We start from the raw sequence: 21,409 nt of genomic DNA, 5'->3' as shown, positions 1-21,409 counted from the left end.
ATCTTCCACATGTCCTCACTCATCTCCAGGGCTACCAGGGTTGTCCTAGGGACAGTCATAAAAAGCCATAGACTGCAGAACATTTGACTCAGGGAATTAGGAGCACTGCAGAAGAGGAAGTGAACCCACACTTAGCCCTGCATGAAAGTGTGTCAGAAAGACCCAAAGCTTTTCAGAGCTACCAAGAGGCATTTTTCTGCTTCCTTCCAGCCCATGCCTGGCTGATAAAGCTGCAGGCCAGCTGCACTTTCCCCCACCCAAAGTGGATGCTCATGGTCCTGCTCTCAGACCTGTTCCCTGGACAAAGGTTCTTCCTCCCAAAACAGAGTTCAACTTGCAATACAATTAAAGCCTCTACTGCCTGTATTACCTTGTATTATGTTTCCAAAACACAAAACATCCCTCAATCACCCTTCCTGACCTTGCAGACCTGCATCTTTTCTTTGCACCTCTCACCCTTTGCTCAGACCTGGGATCAGTGACTCAGCACAGGAACGTTCGGCCTTGAACAATCCTGCCCATAATAAAAACAACTGTGAAAACAGCCAAACCCAAAAACCTTTCTCCCAGATAGTTTCCTTCTCTGGTACAACTCCAAAATCATTGGAGTTACAGGTTTTACCCACAGTCCCAGGCACATGCAACTTCCCTGAGGAATTTGGAGCCCACCTCTATCAAAAATCACTCCAGTTTTCAAGTCAAAAGGCCAATAGTACACACTAAGTCACTGGCAGGGCTCCAGGATGATAACCTTGTCAATGCACAACCAGCAAAGGAATAAAAGGTGTGGGTGTGGATAAAGGAAAGCAAATCCCTGAAGACCTGTACAATGAAATACTGACCAAAGGGTGACTGCTCTCCGATTATCACCTGAGTAACAGATCAGGAAGCAGGGCAGATAGTTCAGAAGAAGGTTCCTAGGAAACCTGGGCACTCTGACTGTCTTCAAAGTCAGCCGAGAAAGGTTATGGTTTCACCATTGAAAGGTCAATAAGTACAGCCCTTTTTCCAAGTGCTTGCTTATGTTTTGCTTTCCTTGACTGATAAAGCACTTAAGCTGTGCTCCCAGCTAAACATATGGAGGGTTTTGCTCAGATTCTCCTTTGAATTTGCAGAGATTTGAGAGATGAAGAAAAAAAAATAATCTGAAGAACACTATTAGCTGTTGAATTCATGCTGCAAATCAGGAAGAGCCCTCCTGGACTGTGTACAGAAAGTGAAAGGTCCATAAGCTGCTTAATGAGGTGTCAGCGGAAGACTCTGAAGAAGAGCCTGGAACAGCCTTGCAATGCATGCTGGAAGATATGGACAAGTGTGGTTTTGTAGTTTCTGGGTGGGGAAGTGAGTGGAATTGCCTGCAGGGAAGTGAGTGGGATTGCCTGCAAGGAAGTCTATTGTGAAGAGAAGGAGATATTATATGTAGTACTACAGGTATTGGTTTCTTAAAAAAACAACATTTGGGCAATACCATATCTGCTTTAAAGAGTTGCAGGTATTAGGTGATGGGTAATCTCAAGGTTGCCTCCAGAAATTAATGAAGGAAGGAAAGAGTCCAGGCTGAGCTGGTTGAGAGGATCCTGAATGGATAAATACTGCCCTGTTACAGGAGAGGCTGGCACAAGCTGCAGCTCCAGGAGCTCGAAAACTACTGCTCTTCCAGCACCCTGCATGCTTCCTGAATCCTGAAAGCAGGTTTTCATACCTGAAGCACTTTCAGCTTCCAGGAGAGCAGGCACGAGCCAGTGCCAAGTACTCTTGGAATTCTCAACCTCAGTGTGTTGCTTATGTTTCTGCTCTGAACTTTAGAGCTGGCAGCGAGCAAGAGTGTGTGCTCCGAGCAGAGTCAGGGGTTCCTCTTCCCTGTGAGGACCTGAAACTTCTGCTTGTGTGAGGGCACTACATTTCTAGAGCATACCCTGGGAAAGGAGATGCAGCCATCCAAAGAGAAGGACCTTGCTAAATCGCATTAAATGTAGCTTCTCTCTTGCTGTGAGAGCTCGTGGGAAAACAAGGGAGGGTCCTGGAAACTCAAGGATTGCAGGACTGGTAAACCTGGCAAAGTCACTACCCTTGCACTTACGCCTGTAAAATCCTGATACAGCAGCGTGACCATTTCAGAGGTTATTCAAAACTGGGCGGGGGGGTAAAACTTCAAGTACCACTTTGCCACATTTCATTTGATGTCAAATTGGTTGTTTAGTTTTTCCCCAGAAGAGACTCCACCTCCTTTCAAAGTCCCCTTAAAACCTGTAGAAATTTTATCCCAGCGCGACTCCTGCCTCGCGTTTAGTAGTTACGCAGGGAAAGAAAAGCAAATGTCCTCAGTCCCGCTGCAGAGGATTCAGACACCTGGTTCTTTGGAAAATCCCTGCCCTGGAAAAGGATTTCCACTTGGATTGAAGTGTTTTATGGCTTGATACTTCTACTTGTATTTTCTTGACCCTAAAAGTAATCTAAAGGAAGACACCGCTTGTCACCGACCTGGAAAAGACCTTCCTTCCCTCCATCTTTTTTCTTCCTTTTTAGAGGAAAAATAAACTTAAGGGAGAGAGTTGTTTGTTAGGTTTTACTCGTCAAGTGGAGGTTAAAATGCCAGGGAAGAAGGAGGACGCCCTTGGCATCGCTCATCTCCTCCTGGAACTGCATTGCATCACTTGGAAAACAGGATGAGAGGATGAGACACCTCAGCCTGATGTCTTCTTAACAGCCCTTAGTTACATGCATGGAAATTCATACCACCAGCATCTACTGCAAGAAAATGAGCAGATGCCAGAAGATTTTCCTTTACACTTAGACAAAGAAGAAAACCACGGGCATGTTGTCTGTTTTTAATGCCAGCAACGTTTCACAGGCTGACTCCCTCGAGGACAGTGGCAACTGGACGTGGGTGACCCAGTTCACTCAGCCAGGGTGGAGAATTGCTTTGTGGGCTATCACCTATTCCTTCATCGTTATCACATCCATCGTTGGCAACGTCACCATTATCTGGATTATCCTTGCACACAGGAGAATGAGGACCACTACCAACTACTTCATCGTGAATCTGGCTCTTTCGGATCTGCTGATGTCTGCTTTCAACACCATCTTCAATTTTATTTATGCCAGTCACAACGTCTGGTATTTTGGCGAGGAATTCTGCAGGTTTCAGAACTGGTTCCCCATCACTGCAATGTTTGTGAGCATTTACTCCATGACAGCCGTGGCTGCAGAGAGGTAAGAGGAGAATGGAGAAGATAAGGTCCAAAAAATCTCCTGTATGTCATAAAAAATCACTGCAATGTTTTGTGCAATTGGCCCCCACGTACCGTGTCAGATGCCTTATCAGCAAAGTGGGACAAGTGCCAAACTATGGGGTTTGATGCTAATTATGATGTGATCTTCTGTTTTATCCCTGGCCTGAATCACACACAAATCTGTAACAAGTGGAAGTGGCTGGAATTCTGTTGTTCCCACATTATTGACCATAAATTGTTTCCCAGCCATCCTGCAAAATCTTCTGTGGGTTTGGGGTGGGGTTTTTTTGTTGTCTGTTTTTTTAAACCATCAGAAGGATATTTCCAGAGAAATGAGGATACGCTGTGGGATGCCGAAAGTATTAGCATCCTCAGTCCTGCTGTGAGCCCAGCAAAACACCAGAAATAATGGGAATTAGATCAGAAATGGCAGAGTCTGCTCCCATAGTTCACTAGAATGACTTATTCCAAGAGGGAGGGAAGTAATAACAGTGATTTTGTTTGACTTCTGGGGTAATTTGGTACTTCCATAATATTCTCTTCCATCTGCCAAGTCACTTTTACTTGAGCTTAAATTTGTGGAGTCTGACTGTGTTTACAGCTCATTGTTAAACAACATGGAGCTGTTTTTCTTCTAAATAGAAAGTGGCCAAAAGTTCGTGGGAATTTCCTCCCTTACAGGCAATGGTGTGTACAAGAAGTAGAGGAGGTTAAGCTCCCTTCTAGGCTTTCTACCCTCCTTCCTTCCATCCTTCCTGTCTTCCCTCCGTTACTTCCACTCTCTGCCTGGCGCCAGGAATATTTCTGTCTTTTCCATACTGTGTCCCTGCCACAACCCCACGGTGAAGGTCTTCCCTGGGACAGCCAAGAGAAACACCGGCAGTCCTTTATCAAGCCCTGCTGTTGACTTTGCAGTTTCCTTCAGGTTTCCTCTGTTCCTTATCAAGCAGGGCCCTTCCAGCTCCCTCGGGAGGGGAGCCAGTGTCCCTGTGGAGCCATCCAAGCAGCGCTGCTCTCTGAGTTACCGGGGTCGCTTCCCTAACTCCCGCCCTGCTCGCAGCTCGTTCACACCGGCACACCCAGCCTCGGGGAAAAAATCAATACACAAAAAATTTAGTAAACGAACTAGGAGAGGAATGAGGGCTTTCCCCTTTGGTTAATTCCTGCTGAAACCCGCGCCGGAGCTGGGGACACGGCACGGGACAGGACAGTGGCCCCTGCGGCCGCTGGAAGGAGCGCTCACGAGCACAGGGATAGGGATGAGTGACGTGTTTGTCAGTCTGCAGCTGTCCAGATGAAAGCAAATCCCTATTTGGAATCAATGGCAATTCGCTTTTAGACTCAAATACACTTTTGCTGCTCCTGGCTTTAAATCAAGGGTTGTTGGTAACTGCTGCTTTTTATACATGTTGTCTGCTAAAGGATATTATTTTTCAAAAGCCATTTCAACCTGTCCTCACGCCTCCCTGCTCTTGTTCCTTGGGGATATTTAGTGAAAGCACCTATACAGCCAAAATCTCTTTAGTGACGTGGCACAGACCAGAAAGAAAACTTGGCACCTCACTGCAAACCATATTTAGCTATTCTTTCCTTAGCCTTAAAATAGACCCTGACACTGTCTCCTGGAAACTCGCCACTTCCATTTATTGTTATGAGAACTTGCCCACTCAGGCTCCAGTGTTTAACTTCGATAAAACAATGTCTTTTGAAGCAGTTTATTGTAAGGAAGAAGGCTAAGAAGTGACAGCTCTAAGTCATCTTTGTCTCTGTGGAAAAGTCCCTGGTGATACTGCTCACCACTAGGTTTAGGATCGCTCTGTTTCCCCATTCCAAGCTGTTTAGGGTTTAGGATCATTGTTTCCCCGTCCTGGAGCAGGTCTTTCCACTGCAGTGCTCCAGGCACAAAAGTAGTCTATTGGTTTCCCACTCCAGTTAGCAAAGTCTCCTAGGATCTGTCTGGAAAGTGTGCAAGCATGCCCAAAATTGTGTTTTGTCTATATGGGATGAGGGCCAGAGAAAGGGTGCCACGACTGCGGTCCCAGCATCCTGGGATGTCACATGGAGCAGGGCACAGAGAGAGAGCACAGGGAGCAGGGGGGCAAAGGCAGTGCTGCCACACAGCAAAAGCAGCCAGGAGATCTCAGCAGGTTTGGTAAATCTCCCAACTTGCAGGACCTCGCCTAAAATCCCAGGTCACCTCAGAGGTGCACCCCTGGCTGAGTTTAAAGCCTCCACCCAGCAGCCCTGTAACACCTCTGATGTGGGCTATGACAGCACAGGGACTGGCATCATTTATTCCCAGGACTTGCCGTTCACCGAGAGCCACAGATCATCATTTCAGGCGCTTCTGTGGGCAAATACTCTGGAGAATATTCACCACTTCCTGACCAGAGCCTACAGCAAGCTAATGAAAAGCAAGGTGACATGAAAATTTTATAGCTAAATAAGGCTCTGCTGCCGTGTGGCCCTGGATCACTCCCTGTTCTGCAGAGCTCCCTCCCACTGGCCTGGCCAAGGGACAGCACAATTTGTTATGATTTTTGCTATGAAAACTAGGAGGCAATAGGCATTTGCCACTCTATTTTGCCTTTGTAACAACCATGACAAAGAACAGGGGAAGCATGACAAGAAATGCATAATTGATTATGTACTTGTTACGACACAGTGTGTTTCCACACAGGGAACTTAAAACCAGAGAGTGCCCTGGGCTCGTGAGTAATCCAAGAGTCAGAAGTGCTGTGAGGGCTCTGAGCAGGTGTGGGAAGGAGGGGTCAGCACTTCCCTTCCACTGCAAGCACAAATGCTGAGACTTTTACAGACAGAGGTGATAACACAAGTTTTCCACAGCTAAAAATCAGTGGGAAAAAATTCAGGGTAAAGGATACTCAAGACCCCTGTCTGCTCTTGTGATAATATGAGGCATCAGAGATCGGCATACTTAGGAGGAAACAGCATAACAGGCTGTGCTTTTTTTGGTAAAGAATTTGAAAAATTAATTAAAAAAAAAAAGAGAGAGAATACTTTTTACAAGGGCCTGGCATGACAGGACAAGGGGGAATGGTTTCACACTGACAGAGGGCAGGGTTACATTGGATATTAGGAAGACATTCTTCCCCTATGAGGGTGGTGAAGCCCTGGCACAGGTTGCCCAGAGAAGCTGTGGATGCCCCACCCCTGGAAGTGTTCAAGGCCAGGTTGGACAGCACTTGGAGCCCAGCTCAGGTGTCCCTGACCATGGCAGGGGGATTGGAACTAGGTAGTCATTAAGGTCCCTTCCAACCCAAACCATTCTGGGGTTCTATGAAAAATTCTGTAAGGGGAATATTTGCAAAGACCATATGCAGAAGATATAGATGACTGCTTCCTCCTCAGACCAGAAGCATCCATCCCCACGGGTTTAATATATCCTGCCCTAAGACTTGCAGTCATTCTCTTCAGAAAGGATTCAGTTCCATGATTTATGGCCGGGAACCTATCAAAATATCTCTATTAATAAAGCCCCCTATACAGTCCCGCTGAGTTTTTACAGTTGCTCTATGTGCTGTACAGATTACCAATGTAACTGTAAAAGCCTTACCTATGTTTCTTGCAGGTATGTGGCAATAATTCACCCCTTCAAGCCCAGGCTCTCTGCTGCAAGCACCAGAGTCATCATTGGGATAATCTGGCTGGTGGCATTTGGGTTGGCCTTCCCACAGTGCTTCTATGCCGAGATCCTGATGGACAACGGAACCACGAAATGCATCGTGGTCTGGCCTGACGACGCTGGATCCAAGCACCAGCTCACGTAAGAGAAACAATAAAACCCCCAGTTCAGGTAGAAGTTAACTAAGGAAATTAATTTCATCTTAAACTGTTGGTTATGGGGAGTGCTGGGAGAGAGGGCAGGGGAATAGAGGGCTGGGCAGCCAATCTATGCTCAGTTTAAGCCAACTGTGGAAAAAGCTCCTAGGTGATCGTGGTTCAGGATAAAGAAAGGCCGTGTGCCATCCTGCCCTGCTTTGAAAACTGGTCATAAGGTCTAGAAACTCTAAATACAGAGCTTGGTGGATTTACGAGAAAGGAGCATGAAAAGTCTCTAAACAAGCAATAAATGCTGTTTTGCAAAAATTTTGGATTTTCTTCCTCCCTGGGGTAGGAGGAAACTGGGTATCTTTAATGCTGATAAGCCATGTAATTAGTTAAAAATTATGCTGCTCTTTTTGGGGGGAACAGGAAAATAAAACCTGAGAGGAGCGTGCTTCAAACATCCTGAGGTTTTATAGCCTGATTTATCTGAGCACACATCTGCACCCCCAGAAGTTCCTAAGCCTCACAGAGATTTCCTCCTGCTTTTAAACAAGATTGTTCAAACAGATGAAACAACCCATACCCCACATGTAGGGGATCTGCTGTGATTACTCATTATTCAAAGCATGTGATACACAGAGCAGTTTGAGAAATTTATCAAGCAAAACATATTTATGCAAAGTACTAATGGAAGAACTGCGGAAAAGGAACAAATCGATTAATAAAGTGGAAACAATTTTTCAAACCAAAACCACATGCTAAACTCCCTGAGTTCACTCTGCACTCTGAATCCTTTTGCCCAGCTCCATGCACATTTTTTCTTGCTCGGTCTTAATCTCTGGCAGACAGCTGGATGCCTTCTAAGGTTAAGTTATTACCAAACAGGTTTTCACACTAATATGTGCCAAGTTCCAGGAGCTTCACATAATTTTGGCCAAGCTGCAGCATATTCAATCACCGATAGCCAGTTGTCCCCAGTCTCCAGAGTCACAGAAGAGCAAAGAGTAAAATCAGGCTCACATCATGTTGGGTGATGCTCCTCCTGGTTGGTACCCCTTGGCACATGGTGTGGAGCACAGTGTGCCAGGCTCCAGCCAACTGAGAAGGTGGGAGAGCAGATAATCACTAATAGATGAGTCACTGATGACTATTTCATTCAGATGAACAGTGTGAGGTTTATTTCTCCCACATCCGTGGTTTGGGAAGGATTGAAACAAGTTTCCCAGCATGCCAACGAAATCTCTGTGGGCTGGAAAGTCTGGTCCTGAACATGGCAAATAGCAGGGGCAGGTTCTTTCTGGGATCCCCAGCTGAAGAGCAGCAGTTCCTGACCACAACACATCATTCACTCACTCACTCTCCCTGAACAGCCTCATGTCTGCGGGTTTCAGCATCTCTCCTAGAAAGGAAGTTGGAAGCACTGCTCCCCAGAAATCATACTGAGGGATGGATTTGCTGGGACAGATGCCTGCAACACAGACCATGGAGAAAAAGCCATGTGCAGCCATTCATGTGCTAGTCCAAATAATGAGGGACAGAAATACTAAAAAACCCAAAGAAAACCCAAAAGAATGGAGAACTGGGTTCCACTGTTGACTGTGGGTCTTCCAAATCCTTTGCAATTGAGTAAAATCAGCCTTCAGGATTTCTAGATAACAGAGCAAAGGAAAATCCTTTTCTGTGGGAAAAATGTGTATAATTATGATTAGAAACAAGTAAGAAAAACCCCAAACAATGCACTGTGACTGCCAGTGCCTGAGAAATATTGGCTATGAAGGGAATGAATCCACAGAAGTTTAACCAGAATAAAGAACCTTGACAACAGAGGATTTTTTTTTCTGGTGACAGGTTAACTTTGCAGTGAAGCAGTAAAGCTACAAGACTAAAAGTTCCTTTTTGCATGCGCTCAAGCTTAGCAATAGGATGTATGCTTAGTTTATATCCTCTCTTCCTCCCTGGATGGGAACCCTAAAAGGGCTTTGCTGCACTCCACACACATCATTAGACCTTCAAAACCGGCACTGCTCTGAGGACAACTGGAAAAGGTGGAAGACAGGCAGGGACAAACTTGCCACATTTCACAAATACAATATTTTTCTATATGCAGCCAGTGCTGTGGTATTTGCAGCCACCCCAAGGAGCAAACACCGCCGAGGGCCCCAACACCCATTTCAACAGCACTCTCAAAGCAGCTGACGTGGGAGTAACCCCAGAGCCTTGTCATACTGAGAAAGACCATTTCCACCCACCCAACCTTTTGGGGTCACTGCCAGCAGCGTGTGCCAGAGCCCTCCTGCCTAATCCTGGTTTTCATGCTGTTTATGTTAATTTGACAGCTGCTGTAACTGAGTGAGCAGGTTGTTCCCTTCCCATAAATGGTGCTTGCTTAAAATAATCAACCCCCAGCACGAGGGAACCAGCAGAAGTTTGTGGGGTAACGTGGAAAGCTGGGAAGGGCTGAGGTAAAATACAGCTGCAGGAAATGCCAGTGCTTTCAGCTGGAGCAGTAACCATTAGCCTGTTGGTGATATGTAACTGCACACACAAATAAAACCCGCCAGCTACACAAAGAGAGGCAATATTCCTTCCTCACTCTCTGCATCTTTGTGCACACTGTCAGCAGCCTTTTGCTGTCCCCGATACAGGTTTTTCCACTGTTGCCACTATTGCATTCATCAAATTACTGTATAATTTTTGGACTATTCCTTTTCCATTCCTGTGATTTAAAGGCTGAGAGTCTCCGCCATCTCTCTCCTCACTGCAGTGGGATAGCAAAGATCAGTGCACGTGACCACGGACTGTAACCTTCTGATAAAAGATAAATTATGTTACTCTGTCTTGAAAGAGCAGTGAATCACCCCACAAGAGAGATGAGGTTTTGCTGTTTACAGAAGTCTCTATTACAACGATTGTAGGCAAAATTTCTGCTTTGTGGTTGAAGTTGATGGAAGCCACTCATACATGTCCAAAAGACAATTTCTGAAAGAGCCCTCCGAGAGCTATACCGACTGTGAAAACCTGCTTGTTCTTCTCTTTCAGGTACCACATTGCCGTGATCGTGTTGATTTATTTGCTGCCTTTAATGGTGATGTTTGTTGCATACAGCATTATAGGAATCACTCTGTGGAGAAGTGCAGTTCCAGGCAACCACCTCCACCGAGTCCGCTACGAACACCAAGTTAATGCCAAAAAAAAGGTCAGAAGTGAAACTTAAAAATCATTCCCCTCAGCACACCAGCCCTGCTGGCTCCAATTCCAAAATGGAGCTTGCGGCGGGTACAAAATCTTGTGGGATTGGGCATGAAAAGTTAACAAAATATTTTGGGCCAGGGGTAAAGAGCATCCCCCAGCAAGTTTGAAAAAAAACGGTGATTAGATGCACCAGCCAGCCTGCAAGGAACAAAGGCTCACAGGAGCAGTCCAGTTCCCAGCAGTCCTTAGAGAGTAAAGCCTGGTGCCCAGTGAGTCCACACGTTGCAGGAAAAACCAGAGTAAAACTCTTGACAGGCTGAAGAGGTTTCAATGTAACAGCAGTGTTCTCATTTCCCTGCACATCTCCCTGATGCAGAAGCAAGCAATTCCTCTGCAGGACTTGGTGCACCAGGAAACATTTGCTCTAACTCCCTCCCTGTTCCCAGTTTCTAACGCCACAGCTAGTTTCTTTGCCATAGCAGCCCAGCTCTACATTCCATACATTGCACTTCGTGAGGGCAAACCAGACCCAAAACAAAAGCAGCACTTCCCATTGCCCCAGAAAGCTCAGACAACCACCCAGAGGCCCCGGAATAAACCCCTGGTTTTGTTTTCCTAGTTTGTGAAGACCATGGTGGTAGTGGTGATCATTTTTGCTGTCTGCTGGCTGCCCTACCACATATACTTCATCCTGGGGAGCTTTAAGGAAGACATCTACCAGCAAAAGTACATTCAGCAGGTGTATCTTGCAGTCTTCCTCCTTGCCATGAGCTCTACCATGTACAACCCCATCATATACTGCTGCCTTAACCAGAGGTGAGTAGTGTGCTCGTGTGTGCACGGAGAAAACAAAAATCTCAGTCTGAAAAAGCATAAATCTCTGGAGGAGAGAACAGCTGTGATTTTCAACTGCAGTCCATAGGCTGAGTGGACAACTTAATTTACACTTTGCTGATAATGTGAGATGGGGCACCCTCTGAGTGAGATTTTAAGTCGGCCCTTAAGATTTTCTGCCTCGGAATAAAATGCAGGTAAGCACATGTAAAATCAGTGCAGCCACATTTGCACCCAGTTCCACACGCAGACCATCCTACTTCCAAGGGAGGAATCTGTAATCCCTGCAATGCATCTGCTGAGCTAATGCTGGGCTGGCTCAGCCACCTGCTCCTCCCAGGCCATCCCCCCAGCACAGCCCTGAGCCCCCCACAGTCCTGGGGAAGCAGGAGCAGCCCAGGGGCGTCCTGCTGCAGGTCCCATCCCGGCATGCACGAGGGAGTCCCCACGAGGGAGCAGCTGGGAGAGCACAACCCCATCATGCCAAGAGATGTCCCTCTTGCTCTGTGCTGGTGTGTCGGGATGCAGAGCATGGGAGCTGCTCCAGCTGCCCGTGGATCTCCATGCCAAATCCTGCATCTGTAGCCCGCCTCTCCCTTCAACCTGGCTGCACGCAGTTCGAGGGTAACCAAATGCTTAACTCCAGAGGGACGCTGAGAGGCTCGTTTCAAACAGCACCCTGCCTGTAAGCTTGCGAAGGAAGACAGTTTTGCAGCCCATCTAGCAAACCTGCATTTAACATGTAACACTCAAACACGCTCTCTCCCTCCTTTCTCAGAAAGCAGACAGCTTCCTCATTTAACAATTCATGTTTTTTTAAAAAAGCTTCCAGTGGGTAAACACATATTTTCCTCAGATGCTCTCAAATGCTGTTACCAGCATGGTCAGCATCATCTACTGAGCACATCAAACAGCCTGCCATTTCGCCGATCTTATATATTTACTTAAAATATATGGAAATCTGATCATAAACTCCTATTGCACCTCCCTCTGTGGTTTTATACATTTAGCTCTTCACCTCTCTCCTTTGATTTCAATAGAAATTTTTTATTTCCATGGTCATCCACAGGTAGAACCAAGTCATGAATTTGTTCATTCTCTGTGCAATTAAAAAGATCATTTCACCACTTAATTTCTTTTCTCACATTGACAGGTTTCGTTCCGGTTTCAAGTTGGCCTTCCGGTGGTGTCCGTGCATAAAAGCAACTGAAAAAGACAAACTTAAACTTACGTCCCCATCTCTTTACCAGACAACCCACAGGAAGTCAAGAACAAGCAGTTTTGACACAGGAACTCAGCTGAATGAGAAAGAAAAGACATCATTTACCCTCGCCCAACTAAAGCTCTGATTTCCTCCTCCTGGTTCTAGTTCTATCCTCACACACCATGTAAGGGCAGCAGATTTGTAGAAGCCTAAGGTAGATTTTTTTTCTGGAGCAACTGTTTCCTACAAGACTTCTTTAGATGCCATCAGCATTAAAAGCAGCCTGCTGGTAATACTTGTGTCCATGTAGGTCCAAATATCACCCAGCTATGGATGTAAGTTTAGCTCTCCCATACATCAACAACTGCAACACAGAACAGAGATCATGCCCGTGAGGTCAGAAGAGCAGTGCCCATCAGTGGAATAGCAATTATTCTCTTCCACATAGTGATCATCTGCCTTCTCTTCCACCAAGACACTTAAATCTGGAAAAGAGGTGCTGGAGCAGCAGCAGAGGTGCTGGGGCTCATCTGGCCCAGTTTGGATGGACCGCCAGGGCTGTGTGGGCAGCTAAGTCCCATGGCTCAGCAGCCCCAAGGCGGGTAAGACTGTGGATCAAAGCTTGTTTGTATCAAAGGCAAATACTAACACCTCGAGACTGAAAAATCAGGCCTGCCCTGAAAATTTTCTGAGTTCTGGAATTTTCATGCCTGCAATTTCCCCAGCACTACCTCTCATGAGTTAAAAGAGAGAAACAGTTCCTTAAGACATCATCATTGCATGGATTTCTATAACCTTGTACCAAAATACGATGTCATTTTCCTATTAAACTATTAAACTCCTATTAACAAGTGATTCCTCCTTCACATAGTTAATTGTGGAGCCTAATTTGGAGAGTGAGGCTCTCTGGAGAGTCAGCAGCCAGGTGTGGGCTGCCCACTGGTTTGGTCAGTGCTCATGGATGCATTCTGAATCCTTCCCCTCCTTTTAGTCCTAACAGCAGCCTGACCCATCACTGTCTTTTCCCAGATAGTCCCTTCATCTTCTCTTTCCAGACTTACCCCATATTTATCCTCACTGCTCTTCTCTTCTCAGATATGAAAATAAAGGCTGAAACATGTAATCTTCCAAGCCTGAGGCATTATGTGCAGGCATGCAAAACAGGGGGAGCTGAAATCTAAACATTATATAAAAGTAATACAGCATTTAATACTGGTGTGATAAGTAGCACCTCACAATCACCTTCACCTCTCATAAATGATTTGTAAAGAATATCACAGAGCCAAACCTTAGTGATTAAAAAGCTCCCATAATGTCAACAAGACCATTATCTGAAATATTCCCCTTTGCTCTGTGAAAGTAAAACTACAAAGTGCTTCCAGGCTTAAATTCTGCAGTAAATCCAGAGAAATGATTTGCGGCTTGAACTGAAAGAGTACTCAGGGATATGATCTTCCCAAGACTGTTTCAGTACAGGAACCAGTAGATATATCTTCCTTGTCCACTTCTCCACCTCTCTGGCTGCTGTGGAGAACAATTATGTTATGCAGAGGCCCAACGAACTTGTTCCACTAATGGGACAATAGAGCCCAGGGCTGTATGCCCTTCTGGAAAAGTTCACAATTGTATGTCATTCCAGCAGGTAGTTTTTAGTCCAGGTGTTACCTGGCCAGCCCTCCTACCTGGCCAGCCTGCTCCTCCCAAGGCTGTGCTGCTGGTGTGTGCAGGGGGCAGAGGGGGAGCAGGAAGAGGCATTTACAGGCAGCCACCAACTGAAAACCATCTGGGAGGGATGCTCTGCCAGGCACACATCTCTGGGATCAGGCTAGAGGTGGGCAAAGACTTCTGCTCTGTGGAACTGCAGGACACCTACAGAGTTCACTATAAGATATACATAAACTGTACCTCCCCCTGCCCAGCTGATGTGATTCTAAGGCAGTTTTCTAATGCAGAGCTTTTCAGACCAAACAGGCCTACCTTCAGCATCCCCCCCTTCCCCTCCACCTTCCATCACACCTGAACAGAGGCCAGAGCCTATTTCAGATGTCACACGTGTGCTGCCAGTGCAGCCCCTGTGCAGTCCCTGACAGGCACCAATGTCTGCTGACAGCTCAAGGCATCTTTCTCTTGTTTGGTGCAGAAAGCAGGGGGTGATTTCTTCAGGTTGCAAAAGGAATTCCCCATGCGCTGGTAGACTCCCACGGCAGATCCTGAGGTTTCATCCCACAGAAACAGCAACAGTTAAGGGAGCAGAGACGCTCTGAGCCCCTGTTACACTGGAAGAAAAGGCATGCCAAGGCAGGCTACATTATTCCTGTGATACATGAGGTAACAGGAACACCATGCTCCACAGTAAATACATGCAATTCTTCATATAAATATAGACAGGATTAAATACCACGCAGCAGTAAAGACCTCCAGGGCAGCACTAAATCCCTCCTCTGCATGGTTTCTTGTGCTCTAAGCAGCAAAGCAGTCCCTGCAGTCAGTAAAGAAAATACTTGAAGAATCTCATTTTTAAGGCAAAGGAATGAACAAAAAGCACAGAACGGGGTTCAGAAGTTCAGAAACACTTTATTTTGCCTTCTGCTATTTTCTTAAGAAAACAAAACAAAACAAGGTCTGCTTGTTTTAAAACTCATTCAAAAGGCTTCTGAGAGAACCCTCAGAGGAGGAAGGAGGAGATGACATTACAACAGTGGTATGCAAATGGTCTTTTCCCCAGGAAATATAAGATTTTTGTGTTCATATTGCAGTAACTACAGCTTAACAATTAAGAGGACTGTGATTTTATTCACCAAGCCTAAAAGCTTTAAGAAAGACATCTCAGTCATTGCTTGGATAACATTGGAGACATTTCTTCAGACAGTTATAGCGTGTGATTCACTTGGAACAGTTTCCTAGGGGTAAGAAGTAGTCTGGAAATGAAAATCCCACCAGGTGTCCCTTTGGAAAAGAACTGCTGTGTCTTATCAAGCACATCAACTATGGTCCACGGTAGGAAAAGCTGCGCTGTTAGAAACACAAACTCACTCCCTATTTGTTATGAGCTGGATCCAATAAACAAAATGACCTATGCCAGCACCTCCAAAATTCACAGTCACCCTGAGACCGAGTTTAACTTCCACTTCTCATTCCCCTCTACCCTGCACTGAGCCTAGCTCTCAGATGCCAAAGAGCTCCAAACCCAGGTCCCCAGGCACGGCTCACACCACCCCTACAGCACTGCCGACTACGGGCAAGCACAAGATTTGCAAACCTTCAAGCAATTCAAATGCAACATGTCCCCTGTGCCCAAAAAGTTTCTCACCTTCTTCTGTCTCCTGTTTGGGGTCATAGCTGCACATCAAGGGTGTCAGAGACTATTCAAGCTGTAACGTAAAATGGGCTATTGGAGAAGCACAGCTCTAGTGTATGCAAAAGGGGCTTTCATCTACAACAACTCCAACACAGGCTGTGCCAACCAGTGGTGTAGAGCACCTGACACCAGGATTCTGCAAACGTTAACCCTTTGCACACAGGGAGCTCACCGACTGTGACATGATGTATCCATCACTGAGTATCTGGCAAAGCCTAGTATAATCACACTGCTCTCGGTGCAGTGGGCTGAGGTTTTCCTGCACTGCAGATCCCCCTGCACAAGACAGGGCACGAGGTGCCCCCAGACAAGCTACGTGCCCCCTAAGATTTGGGCGTTGTCAGCGCTGTGCCTCTGCTGAACTACATTAGGAAACACGAGGCATGGGGACCTGGGTGAAATCCACCCTGTTTGAATCTGACCCCGAATGCCCGGGAATAAAAACACACACACAAAACACAGGCACCACTGGGATTAGGTTGCAGCTCTCCCTACACAATAGCTCTTCCCAAAGCACTAAGCCACCAGCCAACAGCACCTCTTCCAGAAAGAACCACTAAACACCAGTTAACGCACATCAAAAAAGTTTAATATTTTCACAAGTATCACGTAACACTAGTACCAGAGCTACTAGTGTGCAAAGTAAAAAGACTCTCTACCTTTGCAAAACCAGTTAGGCATGCAATTTTTCAGGTAGACACACACTTAAAGCTGCAATGACTGTTTGTGACTCACATGTTACTTTACAACATTCACTCACAGTGCACCATAATGCATATTGAAATGTTATCGATAGGTAGGGCAATCCAAATCTTAGAGGAGTGGAATGAGGAAAAAGAGGAGTAGCCTGCAAATTTCCATCTACTTTCTGCAGGAAAAGGCAGCAGGGAAAACCATGCAGATATCTCAAATTCATTTTTGGTAGAAGAGTGGGAATTAAGGACTACTGTGTGGTCTCCCTCTTTGCAGAAAGTGGTGTGACTTGCAAATGTTACTCGACATTTACCTTCCTAACTGCTTTTCAATTTCAGTAATGCAACTGGTATGCAAGTATAATAATGGCATCGACTCGACAGAGGACAGGGGACACCAAGTGTGTATGATCTTTGCTGTTGCTTTCATCCTTGGAATAAGCTGCGTCCAATTTTGGCTTGGTGGGTTGTCTATACGCCCAGGTCCTCAAAGGCAAGATCAAAATCAAACCCTCCTATTCCTTTCTGAGCACTAACTCTAGCTGAGTGTTTGTGTTCTGAGTGATTGCTGAACAGTATTAAAGATTAAAGCTCTGTGTGGAAGCAAATACCCATTTAAGGCGAGAGACGGAAGTGCCGCATCCGAGGGACACAGGCGAGCTGCAGGTTCCGGGGAAGGGCAGCAGCAGTGCCCTGATCCAGACTAACAAGAAGAGATAGGAAGTACTTTTTATAAGAACTCTTAAACAGAAGAGCACAGCACAGCCGTGCAGGGACCATGAATCTGCCGATCTCGCAGGTCTGGAGGTTTGGATTACCCCAATCACCAACCACTTCATTTTACTCTTTGGGGATTTCTTGCCGAAACGTGGCGGATTTCGCCCAGTAACACAACACTGCTCACAGAAGCAATGGGAAATACCAGTGGAACCAGATCTGTGGGACAAGGGCGTTTACTTTTACCATGACAGAACAGGCATCAAGGAAGCGAGTAAGTCGCGGTGTCAAGTCCCACTATAGAGTTACGTGCGTGCACGGTGCTGACACACCATAATGTTTTCACAATCGCTTTAGACGGAACAACAGCAGGTAGATATGCAGGAGGGAACTGTTGCTTCCCCTTCACTAAAAGCATCAACACCCAAGTCTGGTGGTCAGTGTGCTGGCAGTGCGCTCACAGGGATGCTGCAAAGGACACACTCGGTACGATGCAACGGTAGCTCTCAATGCACATCACTTGGGGGCAATTTCGTCTCAGACAACAACCGAATTTTGACAACTGCAGAAATTATAGACTGATTTTTTTTCCATGACCTACAGATGGGGAAGGTACCAACAAGGTGAGTAAGAAACATGCAGATTGGGGTCCAGAAACAGGAGATATTATTAACAGCACACATTCTATCTTGTATCCTATTTTTTTTCTTTTATGCCATTAGTTGTAATTTTTTTTTTTCCCCCGATAAAGCAGTGAGTTCTGGGTTTTTACCAGTTCTGACTATGCAGTCGCTGCTTTATGAGAAAGTGCTCACAAGACAGAATCGGGGCCAGGGCTGTGGAGTTCAGTTCTGCTCGGCCTCGCGCAGCCGGCATCCCACCGCTGTGATGAGCGCGGCCCCCTTCCCGCTGCCGTCCTCCGACAGCAGGAAGGTCACGTCGCAGTTGGGTGCCAGGTCCTTGACTGTTTGGTGCATGATCCTTGAAAAGCTGTGAAAGGAAACACGGGCAGTGGGTGAGGGAGGCCTTGCACCATCCGCAGAGCAGAGCGCTGCCATGGGCCTCTGCGCTGCATCCCCCTTCACCAGGGAAAGAACTGAAATGTTGGAAACTAGGGTGGATTTGAAGACTGGGCGCAGTAGGAGTTAAAGGAAAGAAGCACTGGCATCCCAGCCCTGCCTCTCTGTCTGTGTGGGGTTAACTCAGATCACTACTACCACAGCAAAGGGAAGAGAAGAGATCACATACGTCATCTCCTTCCCACCCATCTCCCTCCATGCACACTGGAGGTGGGCACTAGTCCTCTCCTCCTGCCCCTGCTCTTTTAGACTCCTGCCCTCACCTGCATTGCTCCTCAGCAGCCCATCTCCGCTGTGCCCAGAACAGAAACATCCTCCACAGAGGCACCAAGCATTTCAGCACTGCTCTGTCATTGCCTGTGCACAGCCAAGAGATCCCTCCCTCGCTGTACAGCTTCCAACTCATCCAGCAAAGGCTGTGTCCCCTTCAGTTTGTCACCGCCCCAAGAATCTTTCACAAGTCCTTCTTGACCCTTTTGTTGCCCTTCAGAAAGCCCTGAATCCCCTGACTAAGACTTCTTCTTCCGTGGCTCTTATCCTGGCAAGTAGGAGAGCCCAGTTTGGCATGTCAAGAGAAGGGATGTACACGCAACGCGCTACAGGCAAAAAACTGCTGAGAAGGCAGATACTCACTGAGGATGTAGTTTGTAGAGAGTGCCATCCACACCGACCGTTATCTCCAGGCGCTCCAACCCTCTGTTCTCCCTAATTTTATCTACGACGGCAGCCATTCCAGCGCCACACAGCTGAGCTGCCCGCCTTGACACCGCCCCGCAGACCGTCTTGACAATGATACTGTCGTCGCAGGTGCTGTTGAGCCCCAGCTGCTGCAGGATGGTTCGCACCTGCAGCAAGGCCAACCTGTCACTGCAGAAGGAGAGCACAGTGGTAAAACTAAAGGTTCCCCTCGCACAGGCCGGTGCCACAAACCCCACTGCACCCATGGCAGCAGCCTTTCCTGACAGCACTAGAGACCTCAGGGAATGCAAATTCATTCGCCCCAGCACCATGGCTGCAGTGTAGGAGAGGGGTGCAAGCAGCCACAGAGGCTCCAAGTCCAGCTCTGCATTGCTTCCCCTTCTCTTTTCTTACCATGAGGCGTTTCAGGAAAATATTTTTCATTATGAACTTGGGGTTTTTTTCCCCATAAAGACTCAGAGATTGATTTAAAATACAGAGCCCAAGCAATAAAAACACAAAAACACCCAGTAAAAAGTGCCCACTCAGCTAGTGTTCATTCTATCCCACAACTATACCTACACACACACAAGGGGCCCAGGAAAATGGCCTGATTTCCAAACAAGCAAATAAAACAATATAGTGAGGGAATCCTTAACGGCCCTTTCCAGGATTTAGCAGTGAGCATTGATAGAAATTCAGATGATGCTGTAAAGAGTCCTTCTGCACACACAGAGGCTCTTACTGAAACCAAAATAATCTCTGGAGGAGTAAGCAATGCTCTCCAGCTGTCCCTCCCCTTCAGGAGTGTCACCAGCCGAGCACCACCACAGTATTTCACACTGAGCAGCCTCCCATGCTCTTACCTCTCAATCTGAGAAAGGAACTTGGTTTCAAAGATATGCCTGGTCTTCAGCGTCTCTGAAATCTGGCCTCGGAACAGGAATCCCCGTTTGGTGAAGTCGATCAAAATATTGCGGACTATTTCCCCCAGGTACATCCCACTGATCATTTTCTCATACCTGCAAGGAAAGACAGCGATGCAGCTCGGAGGGAACCTGCTCACGTTTGCAAAGGCAGCATCACAGGTCTGTCACTCACCAGCCAGGTGTCCTGCCCCCACACTTTGGGGACATAAGATACGCAACCCCATTCACACAGAGAGGCCATTTACTAGAAAAAGTAGGCAAGAAAAAGCATGAAGACTTGGTGGGAAGCCTCATGAGCCCATCTACAGACACTTCCTTTAATTTCTCACTGCCATGTTCCCCTGGCCAGGCATGTTAATGACGGCTGGTATTTCTCCCAGATGAAAGAAATGAAAACCTGTCACCAGAGAGCAGAATGGTGCCCAGTCAAAAGGCACATTAGCCACGCATTCCCCAAGGACAGCCCTGAGTGGACCCCAGGACCCCCTTGTCTCCACATTTGGGAGCCCTCTTGAAGCAAGGCTTCAAACAGAAAAAGTTCAGTGGTTCCATGCAGCAAAATTACAGGGAAACTAACAAGGTACAGTCACTGCAAGTGCAGTGTTTTTAAGGGAGTCCTGTGCTGCAAAACTAACCCTGTGGAAGATAAAGGATGTGGAAAGGTACATCTGGCATGTTCACAGGACCACTGACCCATAAACCAGCAAGCTGGAGGTCCAGGGTTGGCTTATGCTCTTCACTTAATTCCAGCACCTGGTTTCCAGTAGGAAACCAGTAGTCCCAAAACCACAGGGAGGAACCAAGCTGTCTTGAACCCCTCTCACACCCCACTCTGCACACAGGACCCAAGTTTGCCCCCAGGCTAGAGAGAGGGAATATCTTCCACCTGCAGACCTCCTCCCAGCACACGACAAGGAGTGGCCCCTGCACATGGCACAGGGCAGCCCTGCTTTGCATTCCCGCCCCTCCAGCACCATCCTGGTTTGAATGGAGCTTTCTGAGGTCTGCGAGTTGTGTCCCTACCAACAAACTGAATGCTCTTCCATTTCCTGAGCAGGGCCATTCAGTGATGCCTCCTTTATTTCACCTCCTGAAGCTCTACAGCAGTGTCAGTGCCCTGGATTGAGCGGAGCCCAGCACACCACCCTGCTGGAAGCGGGCCACGCAGTCCATTTAATACTGTGAACTCTCTCAGGCTTGTACCCAGCAAGAGTCCTCCCTCTTGAGTGCCTAACTATCTCAGGAATAAATTATTCCCCCTGGCAGTCTCCATGACTGGCTTTGGCTGCTTACTCCATGCCAACTTTGCTGCTGCATCAGGCTCACCCAGCATCTGCCTCTCTGGGTCTGTTTGAGCCTCAGCTTCTAAAGAGCTTCCCATGGGACCTGCCAACTTGTCTGTATTCCCCAGGTTTTTGGGCAGATTTACTCTAATCACAAAATCTTTTTAAAAGCTCCTGGCATCAAAGCATTGCTGCAGAGAAATGATGAAAAAGTGTAGTCCCAGCATGCAGCAGTTTCAGTCCAGTTCTATCAGTGCTGGGTACACCTCCCACCAGCCCTTTCTTGAAGGGGACAGGGAAGCACTTGCCCAAACAGGAGCTGAACCCCCAGAAGAGGACCAAACTCCAGGACCAAGAAAGGTAGGTCCTCTAACATGACACATTTCATCCAGAAAATGGCCTGAAATAAGAGCCTGCAACT

The 21,409-nt window shown here is 47.0% G+C and overlaps 2 protein-coding genes across 2 annotated transcripts in view; one reads left to right on the top strand and one right to left on the bottom strand.

The window, feature by feature from the left end:
* The first annotated feature begins 2,815 nt into the window (after positions 1-2,815).
* TACR2 (tachykinin receptor 2) lies at positions 2,816-12,490 on the top strand. The gene is made up of 5 exons (XM_027720946.2): positions 2,816-3,213; positions 6,826-7,020; positions 10,062-10,218; positions 10,834-11,030; positions 12,202-12,490. The coding sequence occupies exons 1-5, from the start codon at positions 2,816-2,818 to the stop codon at positions 12,395-12,397; spliced, it is 1,143 nt and encodes a 380-aa protein (XP_027576747.2). The 3' UTR covers positions 12,398-12,490.
* A 3,690-nt stretch (positions 12,491-16,180) lies between these two features.
* The window catches only part of LOC113987812 (hexokinase-1), a 35,171-nt gene continuing 29,942 nt past the window's right edge, over positions 16,181-21,409 (bottom strand). Inside the window, exons 16-18 of the mRNA XM_027720912.2 lie at positions 19,643-19,798; positions 18,732-18,965; positions 16,181-18,009 (exon numbers count right to left, since the gene is read on the bottom strand). Of these exons, the coding sequence (XP_027576713.1) occupies positions 17,865-18,009; positions 18,732-18,965; positions 19,643-19,798 (535 nt within the window). The 3' untranslated portion in view covers positions 16,181-17,864. The remainder of the gene's footprint in view (positions 18,010-18,731; positions 18,966-19,642; positions 19,799-21,409) is intronic.

This window comes from Pipra filicauda, unplaced genomic scaffold (assembly GCF_003945595.2).
Source record: "Pipra filicauda isolate LSUMZ 115617 unplaced genomic scaffold, ASM394559v2 scaffold246_size1145428_pilon, whole genome shotgun sequence".
Classification (NCBI taxonomy): domain Eukaryota; kingdom Metazoa; phylum Chordata; class Aves; order Passeriformes; family Pipridae; genus Pipra; species Pipra filicauda.
This window is presented reverse-complemented; position numbering and strand designations above follow the sequence as displayed.